At 47.4% G+C, this 19,283-nt stretch overlaps 2 protein-coding genes across 2 annotated transcripts in view; one reads left to right on the forward strand and one right to left on the reverse strand.

Annotated features, from left to right (window-relative positions):
• LOC121577588 (G-protein coupled receptor 22-like) overlaps positions 1-11,737 on the forward strand; it is a 35,970-nt gene extending 24,233 nt beyond the window's left edge. The window contains exons 2-3 of the mRNA XM_045224061.1: positions 8,227-9,361; positions 9,530-11,737. Of these exons, the coding sequence (XP_045079996.1) occupies positions 8,353-9,361; positions 9,530-10,065 (1,545 nt within the window). The 5' untranslated portion in view covers positions 8,227-8,352 and the 3' untranslated portion in view covers positions 10,066-11,737. The remainder of the gene's footprint in view (positions 1-8,226; positions 9,362-9,529) is intronic.
• A 6,925-nt stretch (positions 11,738-18,662) lies between these two features.
• Positions 18,663-19,283, reverse strand: part of LOC121578771 (transmembrane and coiled-coil domains protein 2-like) — a 76,011-nt gene continuing 75,390 nt past the window's right edge. Inside the window, exon 8 of the mRNA XM_045224009.1 lies at positions 18,663-19,127. Coding sequence (XP_045079944.1) covers positions 18,828-19,127 — 300 coding nt within the window. The 3' untranslated portion in view covers positions 18,663-18,827. The remainder of the gene's footprint in view (positions 19,128-19,283) is intronic.

The raw sequence follows: 19,283 nt of genomic DNA on the forward strand, positions 1-19,283 counted from the left end.
ATCCATCCACCTGACAGGAAGCTGATTAAACAGCATTATCATTACACAGGTGCACCTAGTGCTGGGGACAATAAAATGCCACTCTAAAATGTGCAGTTTTGTTACACAAAACAATGCCACAGATGTCTCAAGTTTTGAGGGAGAGTGAAATTGGCATGCTGACTGCAGGAATGTCCACCAGAGCTGTTGCCAGATAATTGAATGTTAATTTCTCTACCATAAGCCGCCTCCAACGTCATTTTAGAGAATTTGGCAGTGCGTCCAACCAGCCTCACAACAGCAGACCACGTGTAACCACGCCAGCCCAGGACCTCCACATCCGGTTCTTCACCTGCGAGATCGTCTGAGACCAGCCATCCGGACAGCTGATGAAACTATGGGTTTGCACAACCAAAGAATATCTGCACAAACTGTCAGAAACCGTCTCAGGGAAGCTCATCTGCGTGCTCGTTGTCCTCACCAGGGTCTTGACCTGACTGCAGTTCGGCGTCGTAACCGACTTCACTGGGCATTGGCACGCTGGAGACGTGTGCTCTTCATGGATGAATCCTGGTTTCAACTGTACCAGGCAGATGGCAGACAGCGTGTATGGCGTGTGGGCGAGCGGTTTGCTGATGTCAATGTTGTGAACAGAGTGCCCCATGATGGCGGTGGGGTTATGGTATGGGCAGGCATAAGCTACAGACGAACACAATTGCATTTGATCAATGGCAATTTGAATGCACAGAGTTACCATGACGAGATCCTGAGGCCCATTGTTGTGCCATTCATCCGCTGCCATCACTTCATGTTTCAGCATGATAATGCACGGCCCCATGTCGCAAGGATATGTATTCCTGGAAGCTGAACATTTCCCAGTTCTTCCATGGCCTGCATACTCACCAGACATGTCACCCATTGAGCATGTTTGGGATGCTCTGGATCAATGTGTACGGCAGCGTGTTCCAGTTCCCGCCAATATCCAGCAACTTCGCACAGCCATTGAAGAGTGGGACAACATTCCACAGGCCACAATCAACAGCCTGATCAACTCTATGCGAAGGAGATGTGTCGCGCTGCATGAGGCAAATGGTGGTCACACCAGATGTTGACTGGTTTTCTGATCCACGCCCCTACTTTAAATGTTTTATATTTGTGACCAACAGATGCATATCTGTATTCCCAGTCATGTGACATCCATAGATTAGGGCCTAATGAATTTATTTCAATTGACTGATTTCCTTATCTGAACTGTAACTGATTAAAATCTTTGAAATTGTTGCATGTTGCATTTATATTTTTGTTCAGTGTAATTGCATGACTTCAATATGGAAATATATTGTTTAATGTATCATTCACACTGATATAGACCTACTGTAAAATGCATTAGGCCTACGTCTGAGCCATGGACATGCCAAACGTCAATAAGTGTCACGTCCGTCTTCAAAAGGAGCAGACCAAAGCGCAGCGCGTTGAGTGAACATGACTTTATTAGAGTAAAGACACGAACGACAAAAACAATAAACAAAGACGGCTAGTGAAGTCCACAGTTACAAATACTGAATACGGAACAAAAACCCACAACACCCACAGGAAAACATACAGATAAATATGGCTCCCAATCAGAGATAACGAGCCGACAGCTGACACTCGTTACCTCCGATTGGGAGTCATTGAACCCAACAAAGAAATACAACACATAGAACCACCCAACCAAACAAAACAGTTCAAGCGCCGTTGGGCAGACGGGGCAGTTCAGGCGCCCGTTGGGCAGACGGCAGACTCTGGCCGTCTGAGGCGCACCGTAGGCCTGGTGCGTGGTGGCGGATCCTGGCTGGACGGCTCATGGCTGGCCGACGGATCTGGCTGCTCATGGCTGGCCGGCCGGATCTGGCTGCTCATGGCTGGCTGACGGATCTGGCTGCTCATGGCCGGCTGACGGATCTGGCTGCTCATGGCTGGCGGAAGGCTCTGGTTGATCCTGTCTGGCGGAAGGCTCTGGCTGATCCTGTCTGGCGGAAGGCTCTGGCTGATCCTGTCTGGCGGAAGGCTCTAGCGGCTCCCGGTCTGGCGGACGGCTCTGAAGGCTCATGGCAGACGGGCGGCTTTGCAGGCTCCGTACAGACGGGCAGTTCATGCAGCGCTTGGCAGACGGACAGTTCAGACGGCGTTGGGCAGACAGGCAGTTCAGGCGCCGTTGGGCAGACGGGCAGTTCAAGCGCCGTTGGGCAGACGGGCAGTTCAGGCGCCGTTGGGCAGACGGCAGACTCTGGCCGTCTGAGGCGCACCGTAGGCCTGGTGCGTGGTGCCGGAACTGGAGGTACCGGGCTGAGGACACGCATCTCAGGGCTAGTGCGGGGAGAAGGAACAGGCCGGACCGGGCTGGCGGGCGCGCACCGTGAGGTTTGGTGCGCAGTGGCAGGAACAGGCCGGGTCGGGCTGGCGACCGCGCACCGTAGACTTGGTGCGGGTGGCAGGAACAGGCCGGACCGGGCTGGCGACAGCGCACCGTAGGTTTGGTGCGAGTGGCAGGAACAGGCCGGGTCGGGCTGGCGGCGCGCACCGTAGGTTTGGTGCGAGTGGCAGGAACAGGCCGGGCTGGGCTGGCGACGCACACCGTAGGTTCTGTGCGTGGAGCAGGAACAGGCCGGGCTGGGCTGGCGACGCACACCGTAGGTTCTGTGCGTGGAGCAGGAACAGGCCGGGCTGGGCTGGCGACGCACACCGTAGGTTCTGTGCGTGGAGCAGGAACAGGCCGGGCTGGGCTGGCGACGCACACCGTAGGTTCTGTGCGTGGAGCAGGAACAGGCCGGGCTGGGCTGGCGACGCACACCTTAGGTTCTGTGCGTGGAGCAGGAACAGGCCGGGCTGGGCTGGCGACGCACACCGTAGGTTCTGTGCGTGGAGCAGGAACAGGCCGGGCTGGGCTGGCGACGCACACCGTAGGTTCTGTGCGTGGAGCAGGAACAGGCCGGGCTGGGCTGGCGACGCACACCGTAGGTTCTGTGCGTGGAGCAGGAACAGGCCGGGCTGGGCTGGCGACGCACACCGTAGGTTCTGTGCGTGGAGCAGGAACAGGCCAGGCTGGACTGGCGACGCACACCGTGGGCTTGATGCGTGGAGTAGGAACAGGCCGGTCCGTACTGGGAACACACACCACTGGCTTTAACTGGGGATCAGGAACGGGCCGGACCGGACTGGTAACACACATCAGTCTCTCACGCCGTGCCGCAACAACTTCCCTTCCTCTACTCGCCAATGGCTCCCGTAATCCGATAGCCTTCTCTCCACGTCTCCCTGTGGCAGCCTCCTGCTGCCCAGCCCCTAAGCCATGTGCCCCCCAAAAAAACTTTTTGGGGTTGCCTCTCGTCCTTCCAACGATGACCCTGCTGACGCCGTTGCTCCTCTCTCGCCAGGGCCTTGATCTTCCCCCAAGGTCCCTTGCCCCGAGCATGTCCTCCCAGGACCACGATTTGCCCACCTGGGCCATCGCCAGCCTCTCGATCTCCTTACCAGGCGCCTCCTCCCATGTCCAGTCTCTTTGCTCCTGGACACGCTGCTTGGTCCTTTTATGGTGGGTTTTTCTGTCACGACCGTCTTCAAAAGGAGCAGACCAAAGCGCAGCGCGTTGAGTGAACATGACTTTATTAGAGTAAAGACACGAACGACAAAAACAATAAACAAAGACGGCTAGTGAAGTCCACAGTTACAAATACTGAATACGGAACAAAAACCCACAACACCCACAGGAAAACATACAGATAAATATGGCTCCCAATCAGAGATAACGAGCCGACAGCTGACACTCGTTACCTCCGATTGGGAGTCATTGAAACCCAACAAAGAAATACAACACATAGAACCACCCAACCAAACAAAACACCACGAAAGCGAACACACCCTGGCTCAACACACAAAGTCCCGGAGCCAGAGCGTGACAATAAGCTAAATTAAACTCACTATTGATAAGACCTAAAAAGATAGTCAATAATTCTAATAATTCTAACAGCTTGTTTTAACTAGGCTATTTCTAAATACATTTACAGGCAGCATAATTGCTCCCCGTGTGCATATAATATTAAGACAATACAGTGGGGGAAAAAAGTATTTAGTCAGCCATCAATTGTGCAAGTTCTCCCACTTAAAAAGATGAGAGAGGCCTGTAATTTTCATCATAGGTACACGTCAACTATGACAGACAAATCGAGGAAAAAAAATCCTGAAAATCACATTGTAGGATTTTTAATGAATTTATTAGCAAATTATGGTGGAAAATAAGTATTTGGTCACCTACAAACAAGCAAGATTTCTGGCTCTCACAGACCTGTAACTTCTTCTTTAAGAGGCTCCTCTGTCCTCCACTCGTTACCTGTATTAATGGCACCTGTTTGAACTTGTTATCAGTATAAAAGACACCTGTCCACAACCTCAAACAGTCACACTCCAAACTCCACTATGACCAAGACCAAAGAGCGGTCAAAGGACACCAGAAACAAAATTGTAGACCTGCACCAGGCTGGGAAGACTGAATCTGCAATAGGTAAGCAGCTTGGTTTGAAGAAATCAACTGTGGGAGCAATTATTAGGAAATGGAAGACATACAAGACCACTGATAATCTCCCTCGATCTGGGGCTCCACGCAAGATCTCACCCCGTGGGGGTCAAAATGATCACAAGAACGGTGAGCAAAAATCCCAGAACCACACGGGGGACCTAGTGAATGACCTGCAGAGAGCTGGGACCAAAGTAACAAAGCCTACCATCAGTAACACACTACTCCGCCAGGGACTGAAATCCTGCATTGCCAGATGTGTCCCCCTGCTTAAGCCAGTACATGTCCAGGCCCGTCTGAAGTTTGCTAGAGTGCATTTGGATGATCCAGAAGAGGATTGGGAGAATGTCATATGGTCAGATGAAACCAAAATAGAACTTTTTGGTAAAAACTCAACTCATCGTGTTTGGAGGACAAAGAATGCTGAGTTGCATCCAAAGAACACCATACCTACTGTGAAGCATGGGGGTGGAAACATCATGCTTTGGGGCTGTTTTTCTGCAAAGGGACCAGGACGACTGTCTGTCATAGTTGACGTGTACCTATGATGAAAATTACAGGCCTCGCTCATATTTTTAAGTGGGAGAACTTGCACAATTGGTGGCTGACTAAATACTTTTTTCCCCCACTGTATAGACTATGGAGGGTTTTACGCACATCCAAACTTTTCACAGGAGCTGGAAAAAGATGCAATATAAAGAGAAAGGGGAAATGTCCACTAACCACTATACTGCTCCCAAATATTCAGTTAGTTGACAGTTAGGTCCAACAGAGGAGAGTGGAAGATACATTTTTGGACAAAATAATTTTTGTTGATTGTTTTGCTGCTCGTGATATTTTAATAGAACATTGGTGATGTACGTAAGACTTCTGTTTGCACCTCCACTGGCAAAATGTCATAACCAATTGCGTTACTGCTAATACCAGTTTTTGGATGGTCTTACATTTCCCTAGTTGTGCCGACTGAAATTGGCATATCAGCACATGTTTTTAAGGACGCACCTCAAATAGACTACATGACCAAAAGTATGTGAACATCTCATTCCAAAATCATGGGCATTAATATGGAGTTGGTCCCCCCCTTTGCTGCAATAACAGCCTCCACTCTTCTGGGAACATTGCTGCGGGGACTTGCTTCCATTCAGCCACAAGAGCATTAGTGAGGTCAGGCACTGATGTTGGGCAAGTAGGCCTGGCTCGCAGTCGGCATTCCAATTCATCCCAAAGCTGTTCGATGGGGTTGAGGTCAGGGCTCTGTGCAGGCCAGTCAAGTTCTTCCACACCGATCTCGACAAACCATTTCTGTATTAACCTCGCTTCATGCACAGGGGCATTGTCATGCTGAAACAGGAAAGGGCCTTCCCCAAACTGTTGCCACAATGTTGGAACCACGGAATCATCTAGAATGTCATTGTATGCTATAGCGTTAAGATTTCCCTTCACTGGAACTAAGGGGCCTAGCCCGAACCATGACAAACAGCCCCAGACATTATTCCTCCTCCACCAAACTTTACAGTTGGCACTATGCATTGGGGCAGGTAGCGTTCTCCTGGCATCTGCCGAACCCAGATTCATCAGATGGTGAAGCATGATTCATCACTCCAGAGAACGCGTTTCCACTGCTCCAGAGTCCAATGGCGTAGAGCTTTACACCACTCCAGCCGACGCTTGGCATTGAGCATGGTAATCTTAGGCTTGTGTGCGGCTGCTCGGCCATGGAAACCCATTTCATGACAATGACAAACAATTATTGTACTGACATTGCTTCCAGAGGCAGTTTGGAAGCCGGTAGTTGCAATTGAGGACAGACGATTTTTACGCGCTACGCGCTTCAGCACTCGGCGATCCCGTTCTGTGAGCTTGTGTGGCCTTCCACTTCGGCGTATGAGCCGTTGTTGCTCCTAGACATTTCCACTTCACAATAACAGCACTTACAGTTGACCGGGGCAGTCACTGAGCTCTTCAGTAAGGCCATTCTACTTCCAATATTTGTCTATGGAGATTGCATGGCTGTGAGCTCAATTTTATACACCTGTCAGCAACGGGTGTGGCTGAAATAGCTGAATCCACTAATTTGAATGGGTGTCCACATACTTTTGTATTTATAGTGTATTTCAACCCCTCCCACCTCAGCTCAAGCGAGCTGATGTTAGACAGATAAATTGCTGAACCTGGCGTAAAGGGTGGGACATGCGAGTGTGCCAGTTTTCACATGACGAAATTGCAAACTAACCTTTTTTTGACACTTGCGCCTCCTTAGCGCCAGCCGAAAATAGAGCCCTAGATCTCTGGTCCTTTGTCTCGTAAACATGTGACAGCCTTTTCGAAACACCTTTAGCCAGCTACAGCAGCCACTTAAAAGCTAGCAATTGGATGGTGTGGGTGGGTGATGATATTTCAAGCTGAGTTAGTTTAACTAATTCAACTGGGTTACAACAAGGTTCTGAGCATAATCCAGAACTTTATGTCTGTGAGAGAATCCAACTTAAAAGGTAATATGTGCCAACTAGGGCAACATAAGATGGAAGGAGGCAGGGCAAGGCTCTGAAGAAAGATAGAAGAGAGAAAGGAGATGGAGGGAAGAGATGGAGGGGGGGGGAGGGTGCTGCTGGGTCCTCCATCCCTGTTAGCCTTGTTTATGTGCCATGTCTGTGGATCATTGACTCATTCGTCTTCATTACGTGTCTCACTGAAAACTATTAACTGCCACACTCAGTTGGGCCTGGGCTAGGTTGACAAGCCTTGCAAGCTCTCCCACGCAGCCCAACGAGGAATGCTGAAACCTGCTCATCACCATGGAAAACCTCTCCTCTCGTTAGCTATCCACAGTTTTACGCGGGTGGTGAAATTTAGTGAAGAAAGGTTTAGAGGGTGTTTAATGGTTTTGTAAAAATGTTTCATTGTGTTTCACCTTCTCATGGTTGTGCATCACAATCATCTGTGGGCAGAGAAAGACTGGCTGTACTCATATGTAGATTAATCATCACCGATATCATTGGAAAAGTGCTTGTCTTGTATCAGGAGATGTATTTATGAGTATTTTTTTGATGAATGCAGGCTTTTTCATAACGTATGTATGTTATCTGACCTAGTTAATGGAGGATGTATGTTGTGTAAGGATGAACCGCCCACCCACTCACTCAGAGTATGAGCAGTGAGCTATGTAGCTCCTCCTTACTGGTGCAGGGATACAGCCAGGTAGAACAATACAGAAGGTAGGGAGTTCTGTAGGCCAATATCTCCCTGATGGCTTGTTTAAAAGCTGTGGGATGTTTGTGTCACCTCTATCTGCTCACCCTTCACTGCACAGCACACACTCACACACATGCACATGCACAAACACACACACACATACACACACACACACACACACACACCTATTAACTCCCTGCCACCCTCGGAGAGAGAAAAGTACTCCCACCACCCTCCACCCCCAGAACTATTTCCACTGCCTCCATGACACATGTTGTTGTCTCAGCTCTGATCATACATCATACCTCTAGCATAGTCTATACAGTCAGCTGCCAAGAAAACTGATCACACTGTTACTGTTGTTTCTCCTCATTGCTGCACCCTATTTCATGAAAAATAACATGTTTGTCACACATTTGTTGTTGGAGGCTTAGGATGAGCTATATTTGAATGCAGGTGATACTAGCTAAACTGAGCTATTCCCTCTCCCTCTCTCTCCACAGAATTTCAGAGAGCTGCAGACCACTCAATCACCCTCATCAGGGTCCCGTCACAGCCAAGAGAAAGGGAGAGGGCGGGAAATGGGCTGGCGTGGCCATTGCTATGCGTGAGCGAGTTTCGCGGTGTCCATGGAGACCGAGGGCTACAGCAACCTTCTGGAGACCAGCGATGGGCAGGGGACGGGGCTTCTGGAGGGAGGGGACTCGCCGGGGGCTGAGGAGGGCTGGAGCCCCCCCTTACCCCTGGGCTTTCAGGTGTCCCTCACCAGTGTGCTGATGCTGGAGCTGGTGCTGGGCTTCAGCAGCAACCTGACCGTGCTGGTGCTCTACTGCGCCCAGTCCAACCTGGTCGACTCGGTCAGCAACATGGTCACGGTCAGCCTGCATGTGCTGGACATCATGGTGTGTGTGCTGTGTCTGCCACTGACTGTGGCGGTCATCCTGCTCCCAGCAGACGGTAGTGGCGGGGGCAGCCTGGCTACGCTGTGCTGCTTCCATGAGGCCTGCGTCACCTTCACCAGTGTGGCCACGGCCATTAACGTGCTGGTCATCAGCCTGGACCGCTACGACATCTCCGTCCGGCCGGCCACGCGGCTGTTGACCCCGCGGCGCGCTGCACTCCTCTTGGCCGCAGTCTGGGCCATGTCATTAGCCGTCTTCTTCCTGCCCTTCCTGGAGGGGGACTTCTTCTTCTCGGGGGTGGAGGTGGAGGACAGCGAGGGAGGAAGAGGAGGGGGGGAGATGAACATGGGGGATCTGACCTCTGACCCTGAGACCCCCACTGGGCTAAACCCCACTGGGCTGACCCTCACCCCCTCCACCCCCTCCTCCCCCTCTACTCCCTACTATTCCCACCACCTGCCGCCAGTGTGGCAGAACCGGACACTGCTGTGTGTAGGGGGGCAGGGCTACCACACGGGGCTGGCCATGTACTACCACCTTCTGCTGCAAGTGCCCTGCTTCTTCATCGCCGTGGTCGTCATGCTGTTCACATACTCCCGCATCCTGCAGGCCCTCAACATCCGCATCGGCACCCACATCAAGAGGGGCCCACGGGCCTCCAATAAGGACTCAGGCTGCAGGATCCGCAGGCGGAGACGAAGGAGGAAGGGGCTGAGTCTGGCCACAGAGGGGGGAGGTTCCTCCAGCCAGAACCAGCACCTCACCCACCCGCCCCTCATCCCATCCCCCACCCCCACCCCCACCTCCCCCCCACCCCTCTCCTCTATGCCCCTGGTCATCTCTGACAGCGGGGCCACGGGGGTCACTAACACCGCCACCACCACCCCCATCGCCACCACCCCAGCGACCCCTGCCCCCCAGGTCCCTACCTCCACCGACGCCATTTCCCCCCCGCCGGCGGCGGCAGACCGTCCAGGTGTCCAGGCCTCTGTTTCGGCCATCATCGCCTTGAGGCGGGCCGTGAGGCGTCACCGGGACCGGCGAGAACGCCAGCGGAGAGTCTTCAAGATGTCCCTTATCATAATCTCCACCTTCCTGGGCTGCTGGGCTCCTCTGTCCATGGTCAATGTGTTGATCCTGTGCCTGGGCCCCAGTGACAGCCTGGTACGTGTGAGGCTCTGCTTCCTGGCCATGGCCTATGGCACCACCATCTTCCACCCGCTGCTCTATGCCTTCACCAGGCAGAAGCTGCGTAAAGCGCTGAAGACCCGTGTCAAGAAGAGGGTGGTGTCCCTGCTGCAGGTGGACCCGGCACCCAGTGGGGGAACTGTTATTCATAACTCCTGGGTGGAGGGGGGAGGACAGAGGAAGGGACGCAAGCCTCGACTGGAGGGCAGTGACGCCACCAGTAACTGTCTGACAGTGGCTGTGAGAGAATGAGAGGGCGTGTGGCTGTGTGTGTGTGTGTGTGTGTATGTCTGTCTGTGTCTGTGTGTGTCTGTGTCTGTGTCTGTGTGTGTCTTAGTTACTTTAGATACATTCCAGTACAGGTAAACAACTAAAATCCACACAATCCACACATGCATGCACATTGATCAACCTGTAGAGCAAGTAAGCACACAATATCTACCTGCACACAGATCTCAGTGAGAGTCAATATCCAGTGACATTTTATAATTTGATTGGTCATGCCTTAATTCAGTTCCTAATTGATTCCCATGGCTCTGAATGTTTTACTGTATGTGTATTGTGTTTACAAGAATGTAGTGTGTGTGTGTATGTGTGTGTGTGTGTGTGTGTCTGTGTGTGTGCGCATGCGTGTGTGTGTATGTGTGATCATGTGCAATAAAGCACAGTCAGTAGTGGCTGAGCCTCCCCAGATAGGAAAAAGAGAGAGGGTTTACTCTGGCCAGAATTTGTTCACGAAAATAAGACCATGAAGGGAGGAATTTTTGTATTGAGGTCAATGAGAGAGTGTCGAATTTGGTCAACAAAAAATGTAATTGCTAATTTGCTACATGAGGCTTATTTGATCAAATTAAAGTTTCGTAATGGTTAGGTTGTTACGAATATAAGTGGACGCACGTGGCATTTTGGCACATGAGAGCGGTCACTCAACTATCTTTTCAATATAATAGATCATCTTCGGCCTCCCTGAGGATGTGAACAAAGCATTGTGGGATTGTTCTCATGCTTGATCTCATGGGCTAGACTACAGAAGAGGGAGGGACACCTGTTGATTGACTGCAGTGCCCTGTTGCCATGGCGATATGGGTGGAGCACCTGACGTAATACCTGCGAAGATAACCACCAAACCATGTAGAACTGTAACTATGTGAATATAACATGGTGTTGATTTACTAGTGAAACATCACTTCAATTTTATAGAGGACTTTTAGGAATCAAAGGGCAATATTTGGTAACCCCCACAACTGTTTATCAATGGGACAAGTCAACAGAGTGGAACACCACTGTGAACCACACCAGGCCCCAAAGTTAGACAGGTCCTGGAGCAGCTCTTGGGGGTTGTTTTCTATCTATGTCTCCCTCCTCCTCAGGGCTTTATATCAATCTCCCTCTGAAGCATGTTGAACATCAGTTACACCCCTGCACCAGCCCTCATTCAGTTATTGTGATAGGTATTAGCTTAGTTATAGCCATGAAGCAGGTAGGCTACATATGATCAACAGTTTGGGGAGACAATGTATGGCTCTCAAGTGTGAAGGAGCTTTTTGAGGCTTGTTTGTTGGGTACTATAATGTAGGTCATTTGTCTCTCCCCCTGTTCCCTCTTTCTTCACTTTGGAGCCAGACGGAAGGAATGGATTCCTGTGTATTTATATATATGTTCATGATCAGGGATGTAAATACTCTAATATCTAGCTCTTAGGGGTTTGAGTGGAAGGAGTGTTTTGGGTTGCAGCAGTCATCTGTTGGGCAAAATATCAGCCGTGGTACGTGAGAGGGTGAGAAGACACATGGAAGAGATCAAACATCTAAATGTATTTGTGTTTCTGTATATGCGTGCTGTACATTTATGGTCATGTATATAGAGAGATGATAGTATTGTATATTATTTATATTGCGTTATTGTATTGTATTTCTTATTAGAAAAGAACAAAGTCTGTATTAAATAAATTGACTATGTATGCTTTTGTGCCAATCATTTGTTTGAAGGGACCCTTTTAAAGGACAATGTAAGTGTTCAAGAGTCGATTTTTCTAACTTCACTTATTCCTTACAAATATACACATTGAACTATATTCATACACTCTCAACAACTGCCTCATATCCAATAGAACAGTTTATATTTTTAACCGCACACTATTAGATTAAAAGGGTCCATAAAGAGTTATTAGGTTGTCCCTGTAGCACACACTCTCACTCACCACTGCTCCTGAGCTACCACGTGCATAGCTGCTTTCTCATTTACATAGTGAGTAGTTTACAGAGAGAGTGAGGGAGGAGCTTAAGTGTGTGTTGGAGAGAGAGCACTCCCAGTCCCATCATGCACCTGTCTTCCTGTCAATCAACTCTGCACAGCACACAGGTTCTAATCCAGGCTATTGTAATCTCCTGTCTAGACTACCATCAAACCCCTGCAATTTATCCAGAATGCTGCAGCCCACCTGGTGTTCAACCTTCCCAAGTTCTCCCATGTCACCCCGCTCATCCGCACACTCCACTGGCTTCCAGTCGAGGCTCACACCCACTACAAGACCATGATGCTTGCCTACGGTGCAGCAAGGGGAACTGCTCCTCCCTACCTTCAAGCTATGCTCAAACCCTACACCCCAACCCGAGCACTCCGTTCTGCCACTTCTGGTCTCTTGGCCATCTCACCCATATGGGGGGTCAACCCGCTCAACCCAGTCAAAGCTCTTCTGTGTCCTGGAACCCCAATGGTGGAACCAGCTTCCCCCTGAAGCTAAGACAGCAGAGTCCCTGCCCATCTTCTGAAAATGTCTGAAATCCTACCTCTTCAAAGAGTATCTTAAATGAATCCCACGACACCGCTGCTCAGTTAGCCTTGACTGTGGCTCTGAGCATTCAGGAATTGGTGCTGTTTGATGGTTAGTGTGAAGAGCTCTTATAGGACCTAAAGGCAGTCAGTATGATGCATGTCATGATAGATAAGGTTAGAAAATATTTAATTGACTTGATCACATTTCCTTTAAGACCAATCTCATTTACAATTTTCATCTAGTTGATTAAAATCTATGACAGCACTCTGTGAAAAGTGGTTCTTCCATTTTGACGACATGGGGACAATATTAATCATGAACAAGCTATTGACATGCAATTTCTATTAATATTGCAATGAGTTCGACACACAAAGAAAAACGTCATTGACTATCGATGTAACACCACTCTACATGCTCAAATAAACAAATACATTCTAAAAGCTTTAACAAGAGCAAGGTATTTTGTTTCATTTGAAAACAGCATTTCATTTAGTCAAATCAAAATAAGCTGTGAATGTATAAATTATGTGTCTGATTAAGTCCCCAAGTTTGTCACCGATGTTTTGTGCAGGCTAATGTAGCAGACGTGAGTTAGGCTCACAGCCTCGTGATGAGGTAGCCCTGCTATCTGACTTCATAATCAGTGTCACCCTCATATAACGGTCAACACGTTGGTTTCTCCCCCTCCTTGTGGAGAGTTTGACTTTCCTTGCAAAGCCATACACACTGAACAAAAATATAAACGCAACATGCAACAATTTCAAATATGTTACAGTTCATAGAATTAGCCCCTAATTTATTGATTTCACATGACTGAGCAGGGGTGCAGCCATGGGTGGGCCTATGCCCTCTGATTCCATTAAATATTATAGTAAAACCATATGCAATCAAGTATTATCGGTATAGCTGACTAAGATCAAGGAAGTGAATATCAAAGCAAGTATTATTTAATAACTTTGTAAAATGAATAGATTCACATTCAAGGCATAAAGCTTAAGTTAAAAGGCAATACTGACATTAACTAAGCATAATTCTAGGCATATACAGTGCCTTGCAAAAGTATTCATCCCCCTTGGCATTTTCATTTACAACCTGTAATTTAAATGGATTTTTATTTGGATTTCATGTAATGGACATACACAAAATAGTCCAAATTGGTGAAGTGAAATGAAAAAAATAACTTGTTTCAAAAAATTCTAAAAAATAAATAACGGAAAAGTGGTGCGTGCATATGTATTCACCCCTTTTGCTATGAAGCCCCTAAATAAGATCTGGTGCAACCAATTACCTTCAGAAGTCACATAATTAGTTAAATAAAGTCCACCTGTGTGCAATCTAAGTGTCACATGATCGCAGTATATATACACCTGTTCTGAAAGGCCCCAGAGTCTGCAACACCATCAAGCAAGCGGCACCATGAAGACCAAGGAGCTCTCCAAACAGGTCAGGGACAAAGTTGTGGAGAAGTACAGGTCAGGGTTAGGTTATAAAAAAATATCTGAAACTTTGAACATCCCACGGAGCACCATTAAATCCATTATAAAAAAAATGAAAGAATATGGCACCACAACAAACCTGCCAAGAGAGGGCCACACCACCAAAACTCACGGACCAGGCAAGGAGGGCATTAATCAGAGAGGCAACAAAGAGACCGAAGATAACCCTGAAGGAGCTGCAAAGCTCCACAGCGGAGATTGGAGTATCTGTCCATAGGACCACTTTAAGCCGTACACTCCACAGAGCTGGGCTTTACAGAAGAGTGGCCAGAAAAAAGCCATTGCTTAAAGAAAAAAATAAGCAAACACGTTTGGTGTTCATCAAAAGGCATGTGGGAGACTCCCCAAACATATGGAAGAAGGTACTCTGGTCAGATGAGACTAAAATTGAGCTTTTTGGCCATCAAGGAAAACGCTATGTCTGGCGCAAACCCAACACCTCTCATCACATCGAGAACACCATCCCCACAGTGAAGCATGGTGGTGGCAGCATCATGCTGTGGGGATGTTTTTCATCAGCAGGGACTGGGAAACTGGTCAGAATTGAAGGAATGATGGATGGCGCTAAATACAGGGAAATTCTTGAGGGAAACCTGTTTCAGTCTTCCAGAGATTTGAGACTGGGATGGAGGTTCACCTTCCAGCAGGACAATGACCCTAAACATACTGCTAAAGCAACACTTGAGTGGTTTAAGGGGAAACATTTAAATGTCTTGGAATGGCCTAGTCAAAGCCCAGACCTCAATCCAATTGAGAATCTGTGGTATGACTTAAAGATTGCTGTACAACAGCGGAACCCATCCAACTTAAAGGAGCAGTTTTGCCTTGAAGAATGGGCAAAAATCCCAGTGGCTAGATGTGCCAAGCTTATTGTCATGTTCGTTGAATGACGGGTCAGACCAAGGCGCAGCGTGATATACGTACATGTTTATTAAATCAATAAACACTCGATGAAACGAAACGTGAAGTCCAAGGTAGCACACACAACATACTTTACACGGAACAAGATCCCACAACTAGACAGTGCCAATAGGCTGCTTAAGTATGGTCCCCAATCAGAGACAACGAGCGACAGCTGCCTCTGATTGGGAACCACACCGGCCAACATAGAAATACACATACTAGAATCAAAACATAGAAAACACCACAAAGAATATACACACCCTGACTCAACATATAAGAGTCCCCTGAGTCAGGGCGTGACACTTATAGAGACATACCCCAAGAGACTTGCAGCTGTAATTGCTGCAAAAGGTGGCTCTACAAAGTATTGACTTTAGGGGGGTGAATAGTTATGCACGCTCAAGTTTTCTTTTTTCTTGTCTTATTTCTTGTTTGTTTCACAATGAAAAATATTTTGCATCTTCAAAGTGATAGGCATGTTGTGTAAATCAAATGATACAAACCCCCCAAAAATCAATTTTAATTCCAGGTTGTAAGGCAACAAAATAGGAAAAATGCCAAGGGGGGTGAATACTTTCGCAAGCCACTGTAGATCCTTAGGTTAACTTACAAGACAAAGCATGAACAAAGAGATGCCTAGAAGCCTAGGAAATTAGAATTGATCATACAACCTCCATCCATGGACAGGCTACAGGTTAAGAGACAGAACAAAGGGATTTCATTACTTTTGAAGATGTAACTGTTTCAAACCAAAACCAACCACCATTGACCAATCAAACGATACCAAGTTTACAGTAACCTGACCACCCAGGCCCAATCTCCACAGGATGTCACAGCATCTAAAGGCTTGTGTGGGGGATGAGAACAATGTTAATAAGACAGAATTCCTGAGAGGACAATAACATTCCTTTGCATAGAGTAATTTAAAGTTCACCCTGTGCAGATAGAAGTTACCACAGAGATCATATATCCATATAGATGGAATATAAGTTATCCTCCTACAATAGCCCTTCTCCATTCTACATCCCCTGCTACCCCACTCGCTGTTCTTTCTCTGATCCCTAAATTTAGCATCTCTGTCCTAGATTCTTACAGTATTTACTGCTGACTGCAGCCACTCTGCTCTTCTTTAATAATAATATGTCATCCCTTCCTCCCTCTCTCCAATGCTGTGACAACAGGAAGCTAATGAAGATGAATACTGGTGTGTTCAGGTAAACTTGTCCTCTACCAACACCTTCCACTACTTTACACTGCAACTCACCTCTCCTCTTAACACCCTCCTAACCTTATTAAGCCAGATTGTTAACGTCCAGTATGTTGTTGTTTTGTATGTGTGTGGGTGTGCATGTGTGTGCACCATACTGATATGGTTACGCGACAAATAACAATATAGATTTTTACTCCTCTGTTAATCCTTTTAGTTCCCTTCTCTATACCTAACTCTGTCCTTCATCTCATCCCTTTCCTTCTCTTTCCCCCCTCAGTCTTTGTTCCCCATCTCTCTCATCGCTTATGCCTTCCAGAACAAAGGGAAAACATCTGCAGTGCCTGTATAGGAAGGAAAGTCACCTTGGGGGAGAGAGAAACGGGAGAGGTAGAAAGAGAGGGAGAGAAACAGTAGAGAGAGTGTGTGTTAGAGAGAGAGAGAGAGAGAGAGAGAGAGAGAGAGAGACTGGCAAGAATAGAAGCAGGAGAGAAAAAGAGAGAGGGAGGAGTGGGGAGCGCAGATGCAAAGAAATAGAAAATAGGAGGGGAAAGTGGGATTAGTGGGAAAGGCAAGAAGACTGGAGGGGAGGGAGAGAGGAGGATAAAGGGAGAGAGAGGAACAGGACACAGTGAGTAACCGAGAGAAAGCACTGCATAGCCCCCTCCATTAGAAACACAAGTCTCTGCTTTAAAGGTCCAATGCAGCCATTTTCATCACAATATCAAATCATTTCTGGGTAACAATTAAGTACCTTACTGTGAATGTTTTCAATTAAAAGGGTCAAAAATATACAAAAATCTCAAGCAAGGATTTTGCTAGGACTGTCTGGGAGTGGTCTGAGTGGGGAGGGGAAAAGTGAAAAATAGCTGTTATTGGCAGAGAGGTTTGGAACTCTCTTTCTTATTGGTCTATTAATTAATTTACTACCTGGTGATGTCAGCAGGCAGGCCAAAACTTCATCCCACCTAAACAGATTGACATTTCAGGCAATCTTTTCAAACCGCTCTTACACAAAAAATTATCATAATTTCACAGTATTATTCCAACCTCATAGTGTGGAAATATATACTGAGTATACAAAACATTAAGAACACTCTTTCCATGACATAGACTGACCAGGTGAATCCAGGCGAAAGCTATGATCCATCATTGATGTCACTTGTTAAATCTACTTCAATCAGTGTAGATGAAGGGGACGAGACAGGTTAAAGGATTTTTAAGCCTTGAGACAATTGAGACATGGATTGCGTATGTGTGCCATTCAGAGGGTGAATGGGCAAGACAAAAAATCTAAGTGCCTTTGAACGGGGTATGGTAGTAGGTGCCAGGCGCATCGGTTTGTGTTAAGAACTGCAATGCTGCTGGGTTTTTCACGCTCAACAGTTTCCTGTGTGTATCAAGAATGTCCCAAAGGACGCCCAGCCAACTTGACAGAACTGTGGGAAGCATTGGAGTCAACATAGGCCAGCATTCCTGCAGAACGCTTTCAACACCTTGTAGAGTGCAACTCAACATTAGGAAGGTGTTCCTAATGTTTGGTATACTTAGTGTATATAAAACACAGGAAAATCACGTTTTTGAGTGCACTGGGCCTTTAATGAATTTAGACATAGAATATACACTGATGGTTAGAGTCAACACTGGATGAGAATGTAGATGCATAGTGATGCATTTGTGAGCTAAACCACCACCCCCACAACTACCGCAGCTCTCGCCTGTAACAGCATATAGCCTAGCCATGGCAATGCTCCTACGCACGTACCGACCACAGGCTGTGGGAAAAACTAGAAAGGTAGACTGTCAGCCAGGCCATTTTCATTTGAATTTGCTTGTGGAGAGCGTGTAGCCTAGAAAAGTAGATCAGACAGGCCAATTCCACCTAGCCTTGCTTTGTAGGCCTATTGTCTTTCTATTTACACCCAACTTACACCCACAATCAAAGAACAGATTTACACAACTGTGTTCCACACTAGCCCATAGTGTTGAAACCACAACCACCTCTAGATATCATATACAGTATATTGCACTGCAGCAGCCTATAGTCTAATTGCTAAATTCAAGCCAGCTACTGTAGGGCAGGAAACTATTAAGTTCAGATTCTATTCTTGCTGAGGTGTGCTGCGTGGCGCGTCGCGGCACTGTGGTGGTCGTGTGACGCAGCTAGCAAGCTGCCTGTCAGAAAAGTGTTTGTCTTTGACCCCAGGAGGTTCTCAGAGGACGACACTGAATTATTCATTAGGCTCCTTGTGGATCTGATTAAGTGCTGAATTGAATTGATTACAAAAAAATCATTAGCTGCCTGCAACATAATAATGAGTCAGGTATTCTAGAGTGGTTCAATGTTGCAGGCAGCAGTGTAGGCTTATCCTTGGCCTACATTTTTAAATTTTCCCAATTTAATGAGATGAATAAAACATTTTATATACTGTATATTGTTTAAATATATTGCGGTTAAATGGGGGTACAATTTGTGTCAAGATTTCTTTATATCTTATAGGTGGTAGGTCAAGTTTAAACAGTGTGTGTAGGTGAAAAATGTATGCACTCACTAACTGTAAATCACTCTGGATTAGAGCGTCTGCTAAATGACTAAAGTGTAAAAATGTAAATGTGTTGGACTGTGGAGGGCTCAGCCTGGCAGTAGCCAGAGCACCAGGAAGTCCCAGTGCTTCCAAAGGACGAACAGAAAAAGTGCCAGTAGGACGGTGGCGGCCCCCCGAGCTTGGGTCTTTATGAGCGGAGTGATGAAGTTGGCTGGGGTGGAGACGAACACTAGCACTACGGCCATGACAGCCAGGATGATGTTGATGAGTTTGCCCAGCAGGGCGCGGGCGTTGGCGTTCTCCACACCCTTCAACTGCACCATCTGCTGCTGCTGCTGCTGCAGCTCCAACTTAGTGATGCGGGTCAGGCACGACTCCACCGCCTCCTGTACAAAAACATATAACATAATTGGTGCCGGAGGGGATGGCTGCCATTTACGGGCTCCTAACCAACTGTGCTAATTTGTTAGTTATTTCACATTGTTAGTAACTTATTTTGTACATAATGTTGCTGCTACGGTCTCTTATGGCCGAAAACAGCT

The sequence above is a fragment of the Coregonus clupeaformis genome, chromosome 12 (genome assembly GCF_020615455.1).
Source record: "Coregonus clupeaformis isolate EN_2021a chromosome 12, ASM2061545v1, whole genome shotgun sequence".
NCBI classification, from domain to species: domain Eukaryota; kingdom Metazoa; phylum Chordata; class Actinopteri; order Salmoniformes; family Salmonidae; genus Coregonus; species Coregonus clupeaformis.